At 27.7% G+C, this 20,460-nt stretch overlaps 1 protein-coding gene across 1 annotated transcript in view; it reads left to right on the forward strand.

Annotated features, from left to right (window-relative positions):
* LOC108568835 (pancreatic lipase-related protein 2-like) overlaps positions 1-17,710 on the forward strand; it is a 19,531-nt gene extending 1,821 nt beyond the window's left edge. Inside the window, exons 3-6 of the mRNA XM_017930136.1 lie at positions 16,366-16,514; positions 16,565-17,038; positions 17,092-17,251; positions 17,311-17,710. Of these exons, the coding sequence (XP_017785625.1) occupies positions 16,366-16,514; positions 16,565-17,038; positions 17,092-17,251; positions 17,311-17,452 (925 nt within the window). The 3' untranslated portion in view covers positions 17,453-17,710. The remainder of the gene's footprint in view (positions 1-16,365; positions 16,515-16,564; positions 17,039-17,091; positions 17,252-17,310) is intronic.
* Positions 17,711-20,460: the final 2,750 nt, after the last annotated feature.

A 20,460-nucleotide genomic window follows, 5' to 3' on the forward strand; every position in this document is an offset into this window, starting at 1 on the left:
ATAAAAAAAATAGATTATAATGGAAACTTGAATAGTGATTTTTTATCAAATATTCAAATTTGTATGTATTATTTGAGTTGTGTCTGATTATAGAAAGAAATAGAATAATTTAGACATTGTCCAATAGTGAATGATTTAATTCTATAGATAAACATGCTCTGATTAACATTTGTCCTTTCATTTTTATAGCTTAATAATATTGTAAAGTATTTCCATTTACTATTTTGTCTTTACAATAAAATTTATGTTGTAAATAATTTAAATTTAAGTTTCAATTAAATAATGATGTTAAGTTTGGGATTGATGTGAGTGAATGAGTGAAAGACGATACAATTTACAATTACAAATATTCCAGTTAACGAAATCTATTGAATGCAATTGCAATTCAATGTAGGCATATGTGATAACTAGGTTAATATAAACTAAAGTTATGTAATTTTAAAAGAATCGATGAATTTCGAAAAGAAACTTTTACTTTCAACTCTCCGTTTTAGAAAATTTACAACGCAAAATGCAAGTGTGATAAAATCTTACAGATTTCATTTATAATATGTATAATTATAAAATTCTTTCAACTAAACTATTCAATCCATATATTTCAAACCTACTGAGAAATGAAATTTTAAAATTAACAATTTTACGCTACTTGTTAATTTATGAAAGTTAAGCAAACTCTTTTATAGTTATTATATGACTAGTATCTTTTATCAATTTTACTGGGACCCTATTGCTAAGAGTATTATACCAGTTGCTCGTTTAGACACAAAGTGACAGCTGTCGTTATGAAGGATCGCAAATTGACAGCTGTCACAAATAAATTACTCATATGTTGAGAAATACTGTTACAGATTATCAAAGTATTCAAACTGAAATTTTTAGATAAATATTTTTTTTCATATAATAATTGAGAAAAATAACAAAAAAACAAATTTAATAATAATGTAAATATAAATGAACAATTGCAATTTTCAATATATTTTTTTAATATTTCAATACGTAATTTTTGCTAGTATAGAAAATATATTTCACACCAAAAAAAAAACAAATAATTTGAAGTGAAATCTATAACAAAATTTCGTTAAAATTTACTATTGGTAATGAAGTTCTCATCATTATATTTAGATCATTAATATTTATATACAAAATATTATGAGACAGTTTGTATTTGATGTTTATGTTTAATTTATAAAATGTCACTAATTTGTGCATTTGTTGATTTTGATTATTTTTATATTATTGAATACAGTCTTATTAGTATTGGAATTCCTCATAGGCACTTAATTACAATATATTTTTTTATTTGGAAGTAAGTAAAGCATGGATAAAGTTGCGGAAATAATACACGATCTTGTATAAATCAACATGATTACTACGTGCATTTAATTAAGGCCGATTAATGCATTTAAACGAACTCGTTCATTAACGTTAATTAATCTTTTAAATTAAATTATTATGACCGGTTTTCTCTGACTCGAAATAAAAAAAAAATATGTTCGCACTTTCCAGCCTAGATTTTTGTTTATCCTTGTTGTTTCCTATTGCCTATTGCATAGGGCGTGATACTGTTTCTATAATTTACCATTTACATAATCACATTTATCTAGTTGCACGATGCATTCATTTCGAAGGAAAAAGCAAGGCGCAACAAACTTTTATTCCGAAAAAAAACAAACGATCGAGCGCACATGCAGTTCGCGCTCTAAATCATAGCTTAAGTTTAGATGGTTAAATAAGAGGAAACCGCACGTTGCGTGTTTTCCAATTTCTTTCTCTCGTTTTATTTATTTGTGATTTCTTTCGGAAAGGCAACCAACACACGTTTCTTCTGATTTGTGAAAAATGTTAACTGATCTTTTGGTATTTTGCGGTTTTGGAAATATGGAATACTTCATACGTGCTTTCTATTGAATATATTCATTTATTCGTCGAGGTTATAAGAATTTTTTTAAATTATAAATATAGAAAAACTTTTGTATCGTTTTTATTAATGTCTATAAATAAGTATCAGTCTAAATAATTGGGTAATCGATTCCGCAATATCCCGGACTGTTTGAAACCGAACTAATCAGAACTGAATACATACAAAACATAAACTGTACAAAAAGAGGCTTAACTAAATAGAGAAATATGGTATATTTCATAAGTGATTTATATTGACTTGATTCATTTATTCGTCGATGTTATAAGATTTTAAAAATTTTAAATACAGAAAAATATCACTCTAAATATATATATTGATAATTAGATAATACCTCGTATAGTCCGGGTAATCGGTTCCGCAATATCCCGGACTGTTTGAAACCGGACTAATCAGAACTGAATACATACAAAACATAAACTATACGAAAAGAGGCTTAACTAGATAGATAAATATGATATATTTTATACGTGTTTTATATTGACTTGTTTCATTTATTCGTCGATTTTATAAGATTTTTTAAATTTTAAATACAGAAAAATATCACTCTAAATATATATTGATAATTAAATAATACCTCGTATAGTCCGGGTAATCGGTTCCGCAATATCCCGGACTGTTTGAAACCGGACTAATCAGAACTGAATACATACAAAATATAAACTGTACGGAAAGAGTCTTAACGAGATAGACAAATATGGTAAATTTCATACGTGTTTTATATTGACTTGATTCATTCATTCGTCGATGTTATAAGATTTTTTAAATTTTAAATACAGAAATATCACTCTAAATATATATTGATAATTAAATAATACCTCGTATAGTCCGGGTAATAGGTTCCGCAATAACCCGGTTTGTTTGAAACCGGACTAATCAGAACTGAATACATACCATTTATATTTTGCTTAATTGAAATTTAGTTTTGTTTTAAAATTTTCAAATATTCTGATCTGATTTTTCGGTATTTCATACTTGCTTTCTATTGAGTTGATTCATTTATTTGTCACGCGATTTTTTAAAATTTTAATTAATGTAAATATATAATCCAATTAGATAATACTGATCTTAAGTCTTTCGGTATTTTGCGGTTTTGGAAATTCGTATTTTATATGTGCTTTCTATTTGAAATTATTCAATTATTCGTCGAGGTTACAGGAAACGAAAAAATATTTGTTGCAACTTTTTTATTTTATATATAGACACACTTTTGTAACGTTTCAATTAATATCTATAAATCATAAATATATAATGTAATTAGAATCACACGGATCATCCAATACTCCGCACTGTTTAAAACCGGACTAATCGAGAACTTTAAAGGCGACTGTTAAAATATTTTTGTGTACTAATTTTTCAGAATTTAGTTTTAGTGTACTCAATTAAATTTTAGTGTGTTTTACAATTTACAAACTGTGAATCCGCACTGATCGAAGCCGTATTTTATGAGAGGTATTGCTTAAGTAATAAAGGAATAAATTTCACAATTTTACACTTAATTTTTATAAAGAACAAATGTTTGAGTACAACAGTGGTTGTGAATGGTGGCAAACAGTGGCGCCCTGAAGTTGTCGTGGAAGTTTAGCTCGGTGAAGTTAAGCAGGGAGAAGCGTATTAGTAGAACAGTTTAAGAAGTAACAGTATTAAGTATATGTATGTAAGATGTAGTCAATAAACGCCTTCTTTGAATCCCCAACGACTTTCTCCATTCACCCGCGCAACTTGGTCGTTCGTCCAAAAACAACAAATATTTGTAATATTTTTTTCGTTTATTAAGAATTCCTTTTTCTTGTCTGTTTTTATGTAATGTTATTGTGATTATTATTTAATTTGTTAAATTTATTTATAAGAATTCTTTTAAATGTAAACTGAATTTAACTGAATTATTTGAATCAAAATTATTTTAATTATTTGTTGTAAATTTAACTTTCATATTTTCCCAATGAAAATCGTTTAGTTTAAAAATTAAATTCTGAATGTAATACATTTGATCATTAACTAAATTAGTTTGCGTTTGATTATGCGTGGAATTTACAATCTGATGTTCACTTTCCTTTATATTTATGCAATATGTATTGAAATATTATATTATCTTGAAATCGTTTTTAATATTATAACAAAGTTGTAAATTTTGTGAAGAAACGTTTCATTCGTTGAGGTTGTTGACTACAATGTATTAAGTATTTTCTAGATATACATTAGATTAACTCTTTTACAGCGCGTTTGCAAGCTTTGCTTGGATGCTATTACTGTTCCAAACGGTTGAATGCGTTTTGCCTCTTTAAGGTCTTTTCTGCTTAATCTTCGATCTAAATTTTGTTCAACTCGAAGACAATAATCCTATTTTATTGTAAAACTAATATGTTTGTTTAGTTTATACTGAATCGTTATTTGACTAAAGCAGATTTAAACCGGCTTAATCGACGAACCATGTACAGCAATACCTCGCATAGTGCGAGTTATGATTGAAACCGGACTAATCGACGGTATGAGGGAAAACTATAATTTATATACTTTTTTAATTAATTTTTATTTTGTTTAATTAAAATGTAATTAATTTAAAAAAATTCCAAACGTACTTTAGTAAATTTTACCAAAGCCACATTATAAGAGGTATTACTGTACATAAAAATAAACCGCACAAAAAGAGACTATATAAAGTAAAAAAACCTTTTTTTAATATTATTTTAAAATTTAAATATATAAAATTTAGTTTGTTTTTGAATTTTTAAACCAGTTTATAGTGAATCCGGACAAATGAAAACCGGACTATGCGAGGTATTACTGTACATACAAATATAAACCGCACAAAACAACACTTGATTATATAAAACAAAAAACGGTTATTTACGTATAAAAAATATTATTTTTTACTATTATTATAATAATAATAATAATCCAAAACATATTTGTATTTAATTTTTTAATTAAATTCTCTACATTTTATAAATAATAGAAAACAATGATTAGATTACTTACAAGATGTATCATTCTGATGTTAAGTGTCTTGAAGTAAAATATGAAAAAAAATATTATTTACAAAAAATATATATAAACAGAAAGTAACAATTCGAACTAATTCATACAAAAACTGCTAGTTTGTGATCAATGCTTTTAGATTTTCAGATATATCCAGAGTTTTAAAAGTAATCATGAAAATTTGTTTTTTTGAATACTTCAAATTTTATTGACAAAACTTGTAATTTGAAAAAATATAGAAATTATTATCAATTAACACTATTTTTTAAATTATGAAATGTTATATGACGAATTGATATATCTGTTCAAAAATCGTGTATGAAATGAATTCGCTTTTATCGATTACACCGAACTTTATAGGCGCGGTTCTAAATTGTTTTCTGTATGAATAATAACATTTCTTATTTATTTATAATTTTTTTCATTGCCTGAGATAATAATTCGCATAACTTTGTGCGTGCCACAGCCACATTTATTTCTCTCTCCGGATCAGGAATTGATTGTACATACATGCATGCATACGACTTTCCATAATAAGCAATTAGTATTGCTTGTCGCGTGGAATAATAATATTAATATAGTAAGCTTTCCAAAAAAAATATTAATGAAGTGTTTATGAGTAAATAATAAATAAGTTGGAATTTGAATATAGATTTTCAGATGTAATAAATTATTAGTGTAATAATTGCGTTATAAATAGTAAATTATTAAAAGTAGTTTTTATTAATTGTTAATAAAATAAGGTTATCATTTTAGCATAAATAAAGTGAGATATTTTAATCTTAGTATTTCAAAATTTGCTGGAAAATTAACAATGTATAAAATTACGTTTTTATAATATTGTTTCAAAATATAATAATATATTTCATACATTAACAATAATTTAAAAATCTCAGATAAGAGTACAAAAAGCAGAAAATAATATTAGTCAAGCAAAACTGAAAATTTTATTTTATTTTTATTTTATTTCATTCAGAACGAAACAATTTCAATTAAATTATTTGAGATCATCAAGGAATTTAAATGATTATGAACAAAAAAATTGTTTAGTTATTTTTTTTGGTACAGAGAAACCTAAATTGTCGAACATTATTAATTTGTAAATCGCTTTTATTGTTTTAGTTAACTTTATACAAAATTTAAAATAATAACAAAATAAACATAACAAAACTTAGAAACTTCTATATTATTACATAAAACTATAACTAAATTAAATTTATTTCATACAGAATAACAGTAATCAGAAAATATGATTTAAAAAAGGAAGGGATGTCAAACAGGTCCTTGTTTTAGAAAGAAAATTTGCAGAAATAGACAATATTCTCTCATTTGCTACGGGCACAAGAACGTCGCATTTATTACTAGTACCAGGTGTTTTTTTTGTCGTTGTTGCAAAATTTATTCCTACTGGAGGCTTTTGGCGCTACTCCAGCCCATTCCATGGAATACACTTATTTTACACGCACATACGGTCCCTAATTTCGAAAATATAAGTTTATTTGTAAAGAGATATTTAACGGATGTTGTCTCTTAATCAAATTATTAATTTACTTTTATATTTTAGTCTATGCTAAAAAAAACGGTTATCGAATTTTACAATTTTTTTTTTAAAAAGCGGTTTAAACGGACAAACCTTAATAGAAATGCAGACATTGCATAGTTCAAATATGATATGAACGGCTTTGATATTTTTAAATTTTGTTACTTTGTATACTTATAATTTATCAATAGGTAAAAGAGTTTCCTTAACAATAAAAATTTTAAGAGAAAAGGCTTAAAAATTTAAGATAAATATACTTTAATTAAGTAATTATTCGAATAGCAAAATTTGTTAAATATAGATGTAAAGTATATGGAATCATAATATTAATAATAATTGTATAAGTGCCAAAATAATGGGGTTTATAAATGGTTCATGAAATCATATTGATTTCCATATTACCAAGTAGCAAAGTCGACGAAGCGAAACAGCAGTTTCTTATGTTTAATATGTGCAACAATAGCTAATGAGTGGTGATATTCGAGAAATATTTGCGTGAGTTGGAAAATGAGCGTTGAGAGGCACGGAACGCTGATAAGCGAACGGGAATTATGAAATTTTCGGATAGCAGCGATTTGCGTGTTCTGACCAAATAAAAAACAAGAGCAAGTGCAAGCAATGCGTTACGAAACGTAATATCCCCCGCAAAGTACGCGAATTTCCGATCCTGGTGAAATATCCACGCTGAATTTCAAGACACGATTATTCATTTTTTTATTGTTTCCCTTCAACAACAATTATATAAGGCATGCGTCTATTTATACAGAATGAAAGTAACTTCCTTATTTTATTCATTACCGTAAGTTGTGCGTATGATTGGAGTTAATTAACGCAATTCATGCATATTTCATATGAATCCGTGCATAATGTTAGTTAGTAGAGTAGTAGCAGTGGTCTCTTTCGTTTCGTGCGGCTGGGAAATTTCTAGCCAATTACCGAAGAAATTGCGTTACGTAAGGCACGCTTTTCGCAGTGGAAAAATCCGAAATTACGCCACTGCCTGATTTACAGCCTATGTGATTAATAACGTTATAGTAACACTTTGAAGTTTCTTCATATGTATTTCCATATAGGTCACTTATGTCGAGATAGAAATCAATAAAAAAAAATCCAACAATTATAATATTTTTTAATTACAAAAGTTTTTTTCAGAATATTGGAATTTAAATTTAATAAATAATTGTTAATTGAAAATATTCAACACTAAAATTGAAAATGTTGAAATTGTTTCGTTTCGTAATTAATTTACATATCGCGATTGGAATTTATATCACATTATATTCACATGTCTCGATAATATAATTCTATATAAAAAAAAATATATATATTTGTACGTGCGGGAGGTTTGGTATTTATTATTCTTATTCTTTGCACTCTTGAGCGTTAACTTCGAAGTCAACAATAAGATTGAAGTTTTAATATTAATTGGAAATGAAAATTTAACTAATTGAAAATATTCAATATTTTATAACATTGAAAATGTGACCGATTTACAATTTTGATTAAATAAGTAAAGACACATGTATTCAATATTATTATGAAGTCTTCTATTCCTTAATCATTGTAATTGTAACATCTTTTTTAAAATTATTGTCAATAGAAGCTGTTTCTTAACTCTTTAAAGGTTCAAAAATTCCTAAATTTCTAGACAACTGAATCAGACAGCTACGTCAACTGAATCAATATCGGATGGTAAGATTCATTCTTTGATATACCAACCAAATTAAAGGATAATTCTTCTTTCCTGGACATTTCCTAGAAAATTTAAATAATGCCCTACTAGGCAAGTTCAAAACGTGGGACAATAAGTATCCCATTAAGCCATTATCAAAGTATGACTAAATCATTTGATAGTTCTCATAATTATTCGTTCTCTTTTATTAACCTGGTTATGCTTTCAATTAGAATTACTTGTTCCATAGTTTAAATTTTTAAAAATACGATAAATATATAGAGTTTTTTCTTCTACATATTGTGTAACAGCGTTTCTCAACCTATGAATTGAGACCAAACGCTGATGTTTTAAATCAAAGCTATCACCTTGTGTCCATGAACACAAATTTATATGTTATAAATTATTGAGTGACATCAAACACTCATTTTTTTTGGCGTGGCTAGAAGATTGAGAAACTCTGTTATATAATATAATATCAGTCAATGATTCTTTTAACTCTTTGTCGGCTGACAGTACTTATAAGTACCGGCACATATGTCACTATTTAAATTAAAAAAGGACGTGAAACCTACTTGTTGATATTTTATAATCTTTATATTGTATACAAAAATGATTTGTTCTGGAAACATCAAGTGAGTATAAACCAACATTCAAGTAATGATTTTCACTTCTGTAAAGGTTATTTTTTATGTTGTAATGAAAAGAAAAATTATATAGAAGAATACCATGAAATAAGTTTATAAAATAATATTGGTACTAAATATATATATATGAAAATTGATCCGTTTTTGTTATCTAAATCACTATAATTCACTTATTGTACGATTTAAGCTTAAACTTGTCAGGCTTTACCAAAAAGTACTACAAATTTTTTCATTGAAAATATTATTTTAACTATGTAACAGGTAACAAAGGGTCAAAATCGTTCTTACATCCATACAGTTACATCTTTTGCATTTACTTAAATATTATGTTTCATAATTGTATTAAATTGCAGAATTTATAAATACCAATCGGTCATAAATTTAAGCTAAAGAAAGTCGGAGGATTTATGAAGGAACTGATACATTTGGCAAAAACGAATGCTCTTCCTTATAATTTTCGATTCGTTCGCTATTTGACCGGACAGCCTGAGGATTCGGTTCTGGTTTCTAATGCGGATAAATGCTTAGATAAACACCTTTCTCTATTATATAGTGTACGAGTGACTAAATTAATTAGTGTCAGTAAGGAAATTGTAGGTGATGCATATCACGGTGCAAACGAATAACATCAATTATGAATTATAATTATTAAATAACTTTACGAATCACAATTTTACCACATTCGACAAGCTCAATTTTATACTCATTTATTAAGACTTCCTTATGCATATACAAAATAAATACACATTTATTTTATTTCTTTCGGAATTAAGACCACGGTAGATAGACTTTTGGACAGTTTTATCTCTCTTTTTAACTTTTTCTAATACTCTTTAATTAGAATAATAATAAATACATACACACATCAATATTAAAATTTATATATATTTGTTTGATAGATAAAATTGTTAAGTGATAGAATAATATGCCTTAAATTTTGTTATTACTTACGTTTTATATTTAAATAAGTATATTTGAATAACAGATCAATCATTAGTAATATAAAACATTAATTACATAAAAAATAACATTAATTTTCAATATAACATTAAAAGTAAACAAACAAAAATGTAATAATTCCAATCATAAAAATATTTGGATTTCTAGAAATTTCAAAAATAAAAAAACAAATTTATTGACTGAGTAATATATACTTAGATATAGACCAAATTGAAATCTTCTAACAAATTCAGGTGCATTATATACAACGGATTATTTTTTTGTTCTGTCAAAATATCTTTGAGATTCAATGAAAATTACATTTTTTTAAATGATGTATCATGTTTGAATTGTACTGATTTAGATTATTTTTAATTGAATTTAAATATATCTTTACTGCTGATATTGTTTGGCTTATGAATGTATGAATTTAATTGAGTTTATTTTGTTATACAATAAAATAAATGAAAAATTAGAGTTTTAAAATAATAATTATATTAGTAAACCATTAAATAATGACCAAATTGAAACATTGAATAATGTAGAAGAAACTAGTGGTCATTAAACATTTTGGATATAAATCTTCCAACAAATTCAGGTACTTATTATAATAAACTGGATAGTTATTTTTTTGGTCTTTCAAATAATCTTTGAGATTCAATGAAAATTACTTTTTTAAAGGATATATCATTTTTGGATTGTACTGATTTATATTGGTTTTAATTACTGATAACTATTTGGCTTCTGAATTCATAAATCTAATTAAGTTAATTTGGTCATAATAAAATAAATTAAAAATTTTCAACTTTTTCTTAAATATTGTTAAGTATTTTCTATATAGATATGGTCGAGGATACAATAGCAACATTTAGTAGTAGATACCAAGACAGACTGGAGTCACTTACTAATGTTATGGCTATTGGCCTACTCGATAACAGTGAAACCACAAACAGGCTGAACCACTAGATGTTCAAATCATCATAATGGTAACTATCCACCGGGACAGATTATTCACCCTAATATAAACTATTAAAAATAATGCAGAGATTATTTTTTAAAGTACTAAATCTTAACATTAGATAAAATTACACAATATACACGGATGAAAGAGCTCGTGATCTACAAACAATATCGATATTACAATTAATACGACTAATTGTATATATGTAAAGTAAAGGTAAAAGCATTGCTATTAATCTCATTCTAATTACAAATTATGCATTTCATCGTCGGTTAAAGTGCATTAACAGTGTTGAAATTTAGCGCGCGCGCGGCTTACGTTATTATTCGGTAATGCAAAATTAACTTTTACTATTAATTAATATTTACGGCGTTATTAAACCGATATCACAATTACATTACACTATATATACCGGAATTGTCGAAACAAGGTTTCGTTTCGCAATTAATTAACATATCGCGAATGGAATTTATATCACATTATATTCACATGTCTCGATAACATAATTCTATTAAAAAAAAATATATATAAATCCGTACGTGCGGGAGGCTTGGAATTCATATTCTTATTATTTGCAGTCTTGAGCGTTGACTTCGAAGCCAGTAATGCTACTTTTACAATACACACGTATAACGTTACCAGTAATAATGGGTTTCCTACAATTATATCCTTGTCCTTTTTTGTTGTCTGTCTCGATTTTAATATCGCTAAGGAGATAATAACTGATGAATGTTGAGCGATTGCAAATTGTCTGCGTTGGAGTGTGCACGCAATTGGACTTTTGTTTATTTTTATAGTAGATCGCTCATATAAATATATTATTTAAAACGGGTTCGATTTGTTTGCGCTGCGTGTAAACTGTTTCACCCACGTTTCGCCCTGGGTTATTTGCTGCTTGTTATGGATGAATTCACTTATCTTGACTTAATTTTCTGTAAATATTTAAAATTTGAAACTTCATCTTGTTGTACAGAAGTTATTGCTAAATTTTCACGATTTTATTTAAACTTTTTATAAATATGCATCTAAGTTATGGAATTTGCAGCAATACCTCGCACAATGCGAGTAATCTGTTAATCCAATATACAGCACTATTTGAAACCGGACTAATCGAGAATTTTAAATTCGCATAAAAGATAACTGCACAAAAAGAGACTTACTTGGATAAGCGTTTTTGTGTACAATTTCTTAAAAATTTATTTTGCTAACTTAAAATTAATATAGTATTATAGTAAATCCGGACTGATTGAAGCTGCACTATGACAGACCTCGTGTTTATAAGCACTACATTCACCAAATATCCAGCTGTTATATGCAACTTCTTGATTCATTTTATCTATTATAATTTTTGAGAAAATCAATAAAATGTGAAAACACTTCTTTTTCAAACGTTAATTTTTTTCTTTTTTTCAATTTTGGACACGAATTACAGCCAATTGGATGAAATCACAGGAATTTATAAATACTACCTGCATTCACCAAAGATCCAGCTTTTATGCATCTTCTGGATCCATTTTATCTATTATAGTTTTGGAGAAAAACAATGAAATGTGAAAACACTTCCTTTTCAAGCGTCTATTTTTCATTTTTCAAATTTAGACAGTTACAACCAAATTGATGAAACCACAGTAACACTCGCTACATTCTTCAAAGATACAGCTTTCATATGCATCTTCTGGATCCATTTTATCTATTATAGTTTTCGAGAAAATCAATAAACACTTTTTTTCAAGTGTTATTTTTTCAAATTTAGACGGGAATTACAACCAAATTTATGAAACCACAGCAATCTATGAACACTCGCTACATTCCACAAAGATCAAGCTTTCATTCGCATCTTCTGGATCCATTTAATCTATTACAGTTTTCGATGAAACTACAGCAAATTGTAAAAGAACAAGCTTTCATACGCATCTTCTGAATTCATTTTACTAATTACAGCAATGTGGATGAAACTACAGCGATTTATAAAAGATCTATTATATCTATTATAGTTTTTGAGAAAATCAATTAAATGTGAAAACACTTCTTTCTTTTTGTCAACTTTAGATAAACAAAGTTTTCCTTGAAAATTTCAGGATTTACAAAGTGTTTCGTTGCAGACAAAGTTTCTGAAACCCTGTTACGTTGGACTTATTTTTTACTTTTTACTGCTTTACATTGGAATTCAAACAAATCATAGACATTTGTAATATCTACTTCATCAAAATTAAATCTGTTTTGTAAAATCAGCTCTTTACCTCAATTATTGCTTGAAAAACCATTAAAATTATTTGTGCAGTGAAGTAAAACATGTTGCTTCCAGGTATATTATTTTAAGTTACATAATTAGAATTTTTCATTACATATTTATTTATATATTTTGCATGAATATATTGTAGAAATTTAAGTAATAATTTGTACTAATTATCTAATTATACAATTCCTATAAAATTCTATATAAATCAAGATAAAATTTACAAAACAAAATGTACAAACACATTTTTAATGTGTATTTCATTATATTAATATTAAAAATTTGTGTAAATTTGTTATTTTTAGTCTTTAGTCAATTTCTGATTTTGTATTCTTTAAAGGTAAAATAATTGATTAATTAAATAAGAATTGTTGATACCTTTAAATGTAAAACTATTAATTATTCATTCATTCAAATAATTTAATTTATTTTTTTCCACAAGTGCAATATTTATTCGAATTTTAATATAAATTTATGAACTAATAATTATTATTAACTTATTAATTAATATCATGTTAAAACTCTGATATTTTGTATTTATACAATGAAAATTACATCAAACTTTTTTTTTAAACTTATTTATTTTTAACAAATATACAACATTTCATTCATAATTTTTAAGCTTCAATTAAAATTAACATACGTTAATTGCATATACTTTCTAGAATTTCCAATAGTTGCTCATTTCGCAATTAAATATCGTTTACCTTTGACCTCGAATCTTAATCTTAAATAATTCCGTTAACATTTGAACTCCCCGAAGACATTCCTGGTAATTTTATGTATGCGCATATGTGGATTGCGGAATTGCTAAATGTCTGTGGCATTAAAGAGTCGTGCCTCAACAATAGCCGATGGAAAAACGGCGAAAATAACAATGTGCGAATTAATTTCGCCCTCTTTTTATTTTGCCCACAGATGGTATCGATTATTATTTATGCCCATTTAATACATTGTATTTTAATCGCGTAACATTAATCAACTATTATTATATAATGATTGGAGTTTCGGGCTATTATTTCGTTCCGCTGATTTACGCTTTTCGTGTTTATCCATTCGCAGCTCGTTGTTGATGTGATTAAGATAGACCGTTTATTACAGTGAAATTTCATGAAGTAGTTAAATCACGATTCTTTCATATATAACGTACATAATAGTGAACAATTACAGAAATTATATTCTATTACTATTTATTACTGTTTTTTATATATTATTTTTAAGTTAAATCAAGTACAGAAATTATTGTGCTTTTATATTTTAAAGATAATGAAAAATGCTATATTGTTATATAAATTACAAAAATAAAGAAAATATTGATACATTATTTTATTATTTGTCCAACTTATCTTCAATAAGTTTTAATAGATAAAATGAATTTCATTTACAATTGAAATTTTTTAAATCAAGTGAAAAATACAATATTACCATTAAATAAGAGTATGGACAAATTTGATTTTTTTTTATTTAAAATTAATTAACATTACAAAAGAGAATATTTTATAAACTTTTGAAATATAATGACAATAAAAATTGTAGAAATAAATATTGATAATTGTATCTATTCCTTATAACACCTCACTGAATACGTTCGTAGGATGACCAATAAAACAACAACTTTTGAGCAATATTCGAATTTATTCATGGACATACTCTCCTTCAAGAGGGACACATTCATGCTTTGGTCTCAAAATACGGCTATCACCCTTTGCTGTCCATTCAGCTGACGACCATTTGACTCTTGAGTGTAGTGGTGGATCCAGGTTTCATCCATTGTTAAATACCGCACTTCATCATCAACTCGTTGTTCTTGGTCCACTTTGAGCTTGTATCCATTTGAGCGGTATCCATTTCGAACAAAGCTTTCTCATGATCAAATGCTCATGCAAAATGCTGAATACATCTGATATCTTCAGGGTGTCAACTTGATGTTGTTACAATCGGTCAAAACCATTTTCTGTACTTTTTTTTATGTTTTCTGCAACAAATGCCAAATTTGGAAACCACATCTCTACCATTTGTCTCGACAGAGAAGTGTCCCCATAACACTTATAAATCAAATTCTTGGCTTCAACGGTATTTTTCCCATCAAAAAGTACACGAAATTCACATTTTTCCATTATTTTGAAAATTACAAAAGTAGCGTCTCTAAAACCACTATAACTTGTGAACTAAACGTCAGATTATTATGAAATTTTGACAGGCGGTCGGGACTTCCTAAAAATCATATGGATTTTTCGATAGAAAAAATACGAGTAAATCTAACTACTAAACTAAATCAATATTTGACAAAAAAAATAAAGAGTACAAAAACAATTTAGTTTATTTTACTGTTTGAGAAATACTGTTTTCTATTTAATAAATTATTGCTTGTGATGTAAATGAATATGTATTTGTTTTTTCTAATGAAACAGTTTAGTTTTTAATGGAATTGTCGATTTAATTATGATAATCGGAAAGTGGGATATCTATAAAAGAGCGGACGTGCCTTAGACGTAAATGAGTTTTGATTATTGTAATTGACCGATGCAATTATATAAACACGTTTAGAGTGATTTACTGTCGGCTTCGTAACTGTAATTGCTCAATTTTCGCCAATTCGCATCCAATTCCAAGCGTTTCTTCATTTTTATTACAACATTATAGAAAAAAATATCTTATACATCTTATAAAATCATATCTGAAGTATGTAAAGTTTTTAATTATGGATTAAATTATTAATCTAATAGAATTTCGAATGAAATTTATAACTTTTTAGATTTGCTGTATCTTTTATCAACAGCGAATATTTCTATAATCAATAATATAAAACTTTTGAAATACAGAAAACAAATAACTAAAGTATTTTTTTTTTGTAGAGAATGTTTCTAAATTGAAAGAATGAATGAATCATAGTTATTTTCCTCTTTGGTCCTTTTCGATTTGCGTACATTTACATGCTTCATTCACTGCTTCTTAAGGCCTTTCATACCCTTAGAACATTCATATTGTTCTAAATTTCAAAATATACGTTTGCAGCTGCAATATTTTCAGTATTCAATAGAAATCTACTTTCACATAACTTTTCTTATTTAGAAACATGCAATATGGTTGAAATCAGGGGTCGGCAACCCTCGGCTCCGGATCCGGCTCTTTTGATGAGAAATTGCTACTCTCAGCGTCCATATTTCATTGTGCGGCTTCCTACACTTATTTTTAACAGGCAATAAATATCTTAAAAAAAGCTCTTTACACCAAAATTTGGTTTACTCCAAGCTTGGTATACGAATCACAAGAAAATAACAATTTAGTTTTTCAATTTATTTTAAGACTTTAAATATGTATGTAATTTAGAAAAATTACAATTAATTAAAGCTTTATAAGCATCTTTAATTTGATAAAGTTGAAGTTAAAAAATGTATCTATGGATATACATTGTTGATAAAATAAGACGACTATACAATTATTTCACTAAATAACACTTAATTTCTATGTAGCGAGAATCCTCTACAGCCGGATCTGCTTATCCATGGCGACGATATCTCCTTGAAGAATTCACACTTTGACTTCCAAAAACCAACCGTCATCTTTTTCCATGCTTTCTTCGAAACGTACACCAGCGCTCCAGCCAATACCATCAAAACAGGTGAGTCTCCATTAATAATTGACCACGTCGCTACTTATTTAGTTTTACAGCTTATTTACAAAGAAAGGATCACAATGTCATTCTTCTGGACGCTCAAAGGATGGAAGCTGGGCCTTGGTACCTCACCGCGGCTAGGAACACGAGAGTTGTCGGAGAGTATACCGCAGCTTTCATCGATTACCTAGTCTCTCGAGGTCTTTATTTACCATCACTCCACCTAATCGGTTTGTCTTTGGGTGCGCAAATGGCTGGGGTGTGCGGACAGAACGTGAAGAGCGGTCGCATCCAACGCATCACAGGTTTGGATCCCGCTGGACCGCTCTTCACCAAATGGCCGAGGAGTTTGAAACTGGATAAGGGAGATGCAGAATTCGTGGACGTTATCCACACAGATGCAGGAATCTTTGGTTATCCTTGGCCAGTAGGTCATGCGGATTTCTGGCCGAATAGTGGAAAAGCGCCTCAACCCGGATGCACAATACCGGAAGTCAAAAGGAGAAGCCCGGATTCCATTATAGAACCCCGTAATATCCAAATTTCGTTTTCCCTATAAAAATAAAAACAATGAGGGTTTCAGTGTTTTGCAGCCACTGGAGGTCGTACATGTTCTACTCGGAGTCCGTGATTACCGCCAACGCGTTCCAATCTTATCGCTGCAACAGCTGGAAGGAATTCTTGAGAGGCGAATGCGATCCCAACCAGGAACCAGTTAACATGGGCTTTACACTATCACCCAAGTAAATCACATCTCACCATTACCAACTTGTCCTTAATTTATTGATTGATGATTGCGTAGGGCTCGAGGGAAGTACTACCTAACGACGAGGAGATCTTCACCGTTCACATTGAGCAACGAAGCCACGCTGAAAGCGGATATTCCTCAACAGACGAATCAACTAGAAGGAGACATCCAGCAATTCAACTACTACGTCAAGTAAAAACAGGTTCCATCAATTCCTCAACATTTCGTTATGAATTTTATCGCCGAAACGCAGCTAAATTGTTCCTAATTCGATCGTCACAAACGCAACGATCACAGCTAGTCGTTTTCAAAAAAAAAATATCAGAGTCGAAATTCCAAACGTCCTTTCGCCATCTTCATTCGCTGATTCTCAATCTCTAATTCGTCCTTCAAAAACCATACAATTTACATTTTCTCTGTCTTGTATTTACCGAAACATTCTTGCAAATTTCATTTATCACATCATTATAATTATACTAATTTTATTGTTTATTAACCAAATCATTTACATTTTCTACTTATTTTATTTACAAAAAATTAATAATTTTCTTTCAAAAATCAGAAAAAAAAATGTTTATTAACAATTCAATTACATTTTCTCTATATTTTAACGAAAACTGAATACTTTTTGTAAACTTTAATGAAAGTAATTTACAAATTTATCATTTATTAAAATTAAACTAATTGCATTTTAAAAACAAGAATAATTGATGGATGTTTAAACTTTTTCTCCATTATGTAATTAACAAAACTAAATCAGTGTTACTCAATTTAGCAACGATAATTTACTAATTTGTCATTAAACTAAATTAGACAAATTTCTCTTAAAAACACAGAAATAATTTCAAATGCAAAGATAATAATTGACATCAATTTAATTAAAACTTATTTATTAATGAATTGAGATTGAAATTTGAAATTAAATCATTTTTCTTACATTTACATTTAAAACAAAAACATTCGAGAAAATGTAATATTTTTTTAATTAGTTTTGCATAATTTAAATTAATTGGAAAAAATAAATCAATTAAAATAAAATCTACTAAATACACTACATAGATTAGTGCATTACAAGTCAGATTAGTAAAGACGACTGGATGTTGAGAATCATCGCATTTTATTTAGACTCTCGTTTAGTATTTATATACTCGCATATAATATTTTATATATACATATAACCATCATATTAACTATTACTTTATAATTGTTTGTTTTTTTTGTTTTATTATTTACTTTTTATTGCTGTACGATTAAATAATATAACACTCGTACGGCGGCTACACATGCGTAAACGCATTTGCGAATGCCTTATAATTTTTTTTTGTCCCCTCTCCGTTTGAAACAACTTTCAAATGGGATACAAGTAAACTGTCTCAAAATATGTGTGTGTCTGTAAGTACGTGGCGCGCAGACCACGCATACCTGACTAAGCCTACTTTACGGCCTTTATTTTCTTTCCATAATTTATGTAAATCAATTTCACTTTCGTTGCTACTCTTATTCGCAGGAAAAAAACTGCAACAACAATATATTTAATAAATAAAGAACGTTACATAATAATAAACTGTTGGTTGTTATTTCGAACTCCTTCGTTTCCTGTTTTCTGATTTTGATGCTGAACAGTAGCATTTTTTGTTCTCAATGATTACTATTATTGTGTTTGTGTTTTAGATCTTACGTTTATACTTTTGCATCCCAATTGTAGCGTGAATTTGCACGATTCGATGGATTTCGTCCTGTCGTGACTCGCCTTGATTTGATTTTTGTTTACGAATCAGGAACCTTCGTATCGATGATTGTGAAACAGGTGAAGTAAAACCAACAACTATTCAGACAATTACAAATCTTTATTTTTATATAAAATTGAATTGGATTTACTCAGTTTACAGAGTAAACAAACATAAAAAATGTTGGTTTAGAATCGATCAAACAATTATCATGATTTATTACACTTTTCTCTCACTTATGAAAATATTATTTCAAAAAAGTTTCAATTAAATAAAAATTATTAAAATAATTTAGTTAATCTCAGATTAATTTAATTTCTTTACTTTTATACAATTTATATTTCGTATTTCCATTTTAATAAATATACTTTTGATCATTGTTCTTCCACCTATGGATCTGGAGCCAAATTTGGTTCACTGAAGAAGCGTTCTTCTTTTGTTTATGTTTAATATCTATAATTTGCAATAATTCTACTAAACTGTATGTATTGATAAATGATTCACTAAATTAGTGAAATAGTTAATAGATTATTATAAAATAAACTTTGCATTCATCTAATTTTATATAAATGTGTTATCAGAAACAAGACATGAACAACAACATTTTTTAAATAGTATTGTAGTAGAAAATTGAATATGTAATGTTTCTTGGTTTAATTATACTATAATTCTTGTTTTATTCCAATTTATGTGTAAGTCATAATGCAAATTGTATAATTTATTGATTTCGGCGGACAGAATTAATGCATATGCAGTTAACAGTTTCATTAATCATACATTGTGTTTTATCATGTTTTCTCGCATGAACGATAGGAGTAAAATTAATTGTATCGAATGGCGAATTTGCACGTAATAATTGCGGAGAAACTGAAAGTGAACTGAATTCAAAATCTATACAATTCTATTCTATTTTTGATAAACTGGACTATAGTGAAACTGGACTGATAATGGAGGATAATGTAAGATTTTGATGATTTGAAGAATTTAATAATGTAAGACATGAAGAAGCGTAAAAACAATACAAATATACAATAATAGACAACATTAAAAATGGTATTATGAAAAAAAATCTACAACCGTTGTTGATAATTAAAATTACTATTTGTTTTTTTGTATGAATGCAACAGTTCTACGTTTCAAAATTTTGTTAACATTGTTAAAGGTTTTATAGATATTATAAGTATTATAAACATAAAAATAGACGTGATTTACTGGTTAGTAATTGTGTGCAAATGATAAGATCAAGTAAGTGTGTCTAACATGCACATTTTTCATTCAAGGCGCGTTTGCAAATAATTTATGCACATAAAATTTTAATCAATTAGATTTACCTATTTTATTACGCTTTTTTTTGTGGCATTTATTTTATTGATATTTGTTAGATTTTATACATTAAATTACATAAATAAAATAACTTATAACAAAATAGTTAATTTTGTACAATAATTAAAAGCAAATAATTTAATTAATTGATTAG

Source organism: Nicrophorus vespilloides, unplaced genomic scaffold (genome assembly GCF_001412225.1).
Source record: "Nicrophorus vespilloides isolate i.1.1-1 unplaced genomic scaffold, Nicve_v1.0, whole genome shotgun sequence".
Lineage (NCBI taxonomy): Eukaryota > Metazoa > Arthropoda > Insecta > Coleoptera > Silphidae > Nicrophorus > Nicrophorus vespilloides.